The 1,300-nt window shown below is 30.4% G+C and overlaps 1 protein-coding gene across 1 annotated transcript in view; it reads right to left on the bottom strand.

Annotated features, from left to right (window-relative positions):
• The window catches only part of LOC105461088 (putative nuclease HARBI1), a 20,185-nt gene that overhangs the window by 4,203 nt on the left and 14,682 nt on the right, over nt 1-1,300 (bottom strand). The window contains exons 2-4 of the mRNA XM_011707578.1: nt 633-786; nt 290-567; nt 24-175 (exon numbers count right to left, since the gene is read on the bottom strand). Of these exons, the coding sequence (XP_011705880.1) occupies nt 24-175; nt 290-567; nt 633-786 (584 nt within the window). The remainder of the gene's footprint in view (nt 1-23; nt 176-289; nt 568-632; nt 787-1,300) is intronic.

The following is a 1,300-nucleotide window of genomic DNA, read 5'->3' as shown; positions in this document are numbered from 1 at the left end:
TCCATCTTCAAAGTTTTGCTCGCTAAACGACTATTATTAAAAATAGTGCTATCATGTACTGATCCTTGCCAACGAGCAACTACATTTGTTATTTCTAAATTGCTATTACATACTGCTTGAACATTTAAAGAAAAGTAATCTTTTCTATTGCGGAAAAGTTCAGCATTTTCCCCACCTGCCACAATCAAAATACAAATATTGTATATACATATAATAAATCTATTTTAAATAAATAAAGTAATTACATAATAATATATCTTCGTGATAATAACTTACCAAATGACTGGACACGTATGTACATGAGTACAATCCATGCAACCAATGACTCTTGGAAAGGCAGCAATATTATAAAAGCATAATTGTTCTTTTCTTATTTTTTCTTCAGTACTTGGGAACTGGATATAACGAGGTCGTAGTCTGGCAATAGCTGCACTGACTCTATGAATTATATAATGGGCAGATGTTGTGCTTACACCAGAAAAATCACCCATTGTTATAAGAAATAATCCGGTAGCATAAATGCGAAGTGTTAATAATAATTGTTCCATAGGAGATACGGCATGATTTCTAAAAAATTTGCATAAACTCGTTTTTTAAAAGATTAAAATTATTATACAGTAATTTTAACTTACCGGTTGGTTAAAAATTCTAACTCTCCTCTTATTTCTTCTAACACTAACAATACCGATTGTTTATTCAATCGGAATCGCATTTTAAAGTCTACATCGTCCAATTCCTCAAAATAATTTATACGATGTTTAAATTTCCTTCTTCTTCGTTGTTGTTCTTCATAATTTTCATCGTCGGAGGATGATAACATAAAATTAAATAAATTTGCCATGTCTGAAAAATGTTAAATGCTACTTTTTTCGTATCGAGAAGCTAGTTACATTATTAACCGGATGGTTAAACGGCCAAAATTGGCCGTTTAAATTGAACTCAGTTTATACATATAAGTTTAAACTTGAAGATGTCGTTGGTTAAAACCAATATTTTACTAAACTTTGGTTAACCAAATGTCACTAGGGATTAACTCTTTAAACCGTGTTGGTAGAAACGGGCATAAAACCGATTAAAACGTAATCCGTTTTAATCGATTTTAATCGGTTTTAATCGATTCAATCTGCGCCCGGATTAAAAAGTAATCGATTTTAATTCCGAACGAATTATAATTGGTTTTAATATTACTTTTGCGGATTATTTCCAATCTGAAATCATTATATTCTCATCCATATTATTATCAACTCAAATAAATCCGAATAACCATATGGATATATAATATCCAAAATAATCCGCCTAA

The sequence above is a fragment of the Wasmannia auropunctata genome, unplaced genomic scaffold (genome assembly GCF_000956235.1).
Source record: "Wasmannia auropunctata unplaced genomic scaffold, wasmannia.A_1.0 LD336101.1, whole genome shotgun sequence".
In the NCBI taxonomy this organism is placed as follows: Eukaryota; Metazoa; Arthropoda; class Insecta; order Hymenoptera; family Formicidae; genus Wasmannia; species Wasmannia auropunctata.
The sequence above is the reverse complement of the archived record's forward strand: the minus strand, read 5'-3'. Positions and strand labels throughout refer to the sequence as shown.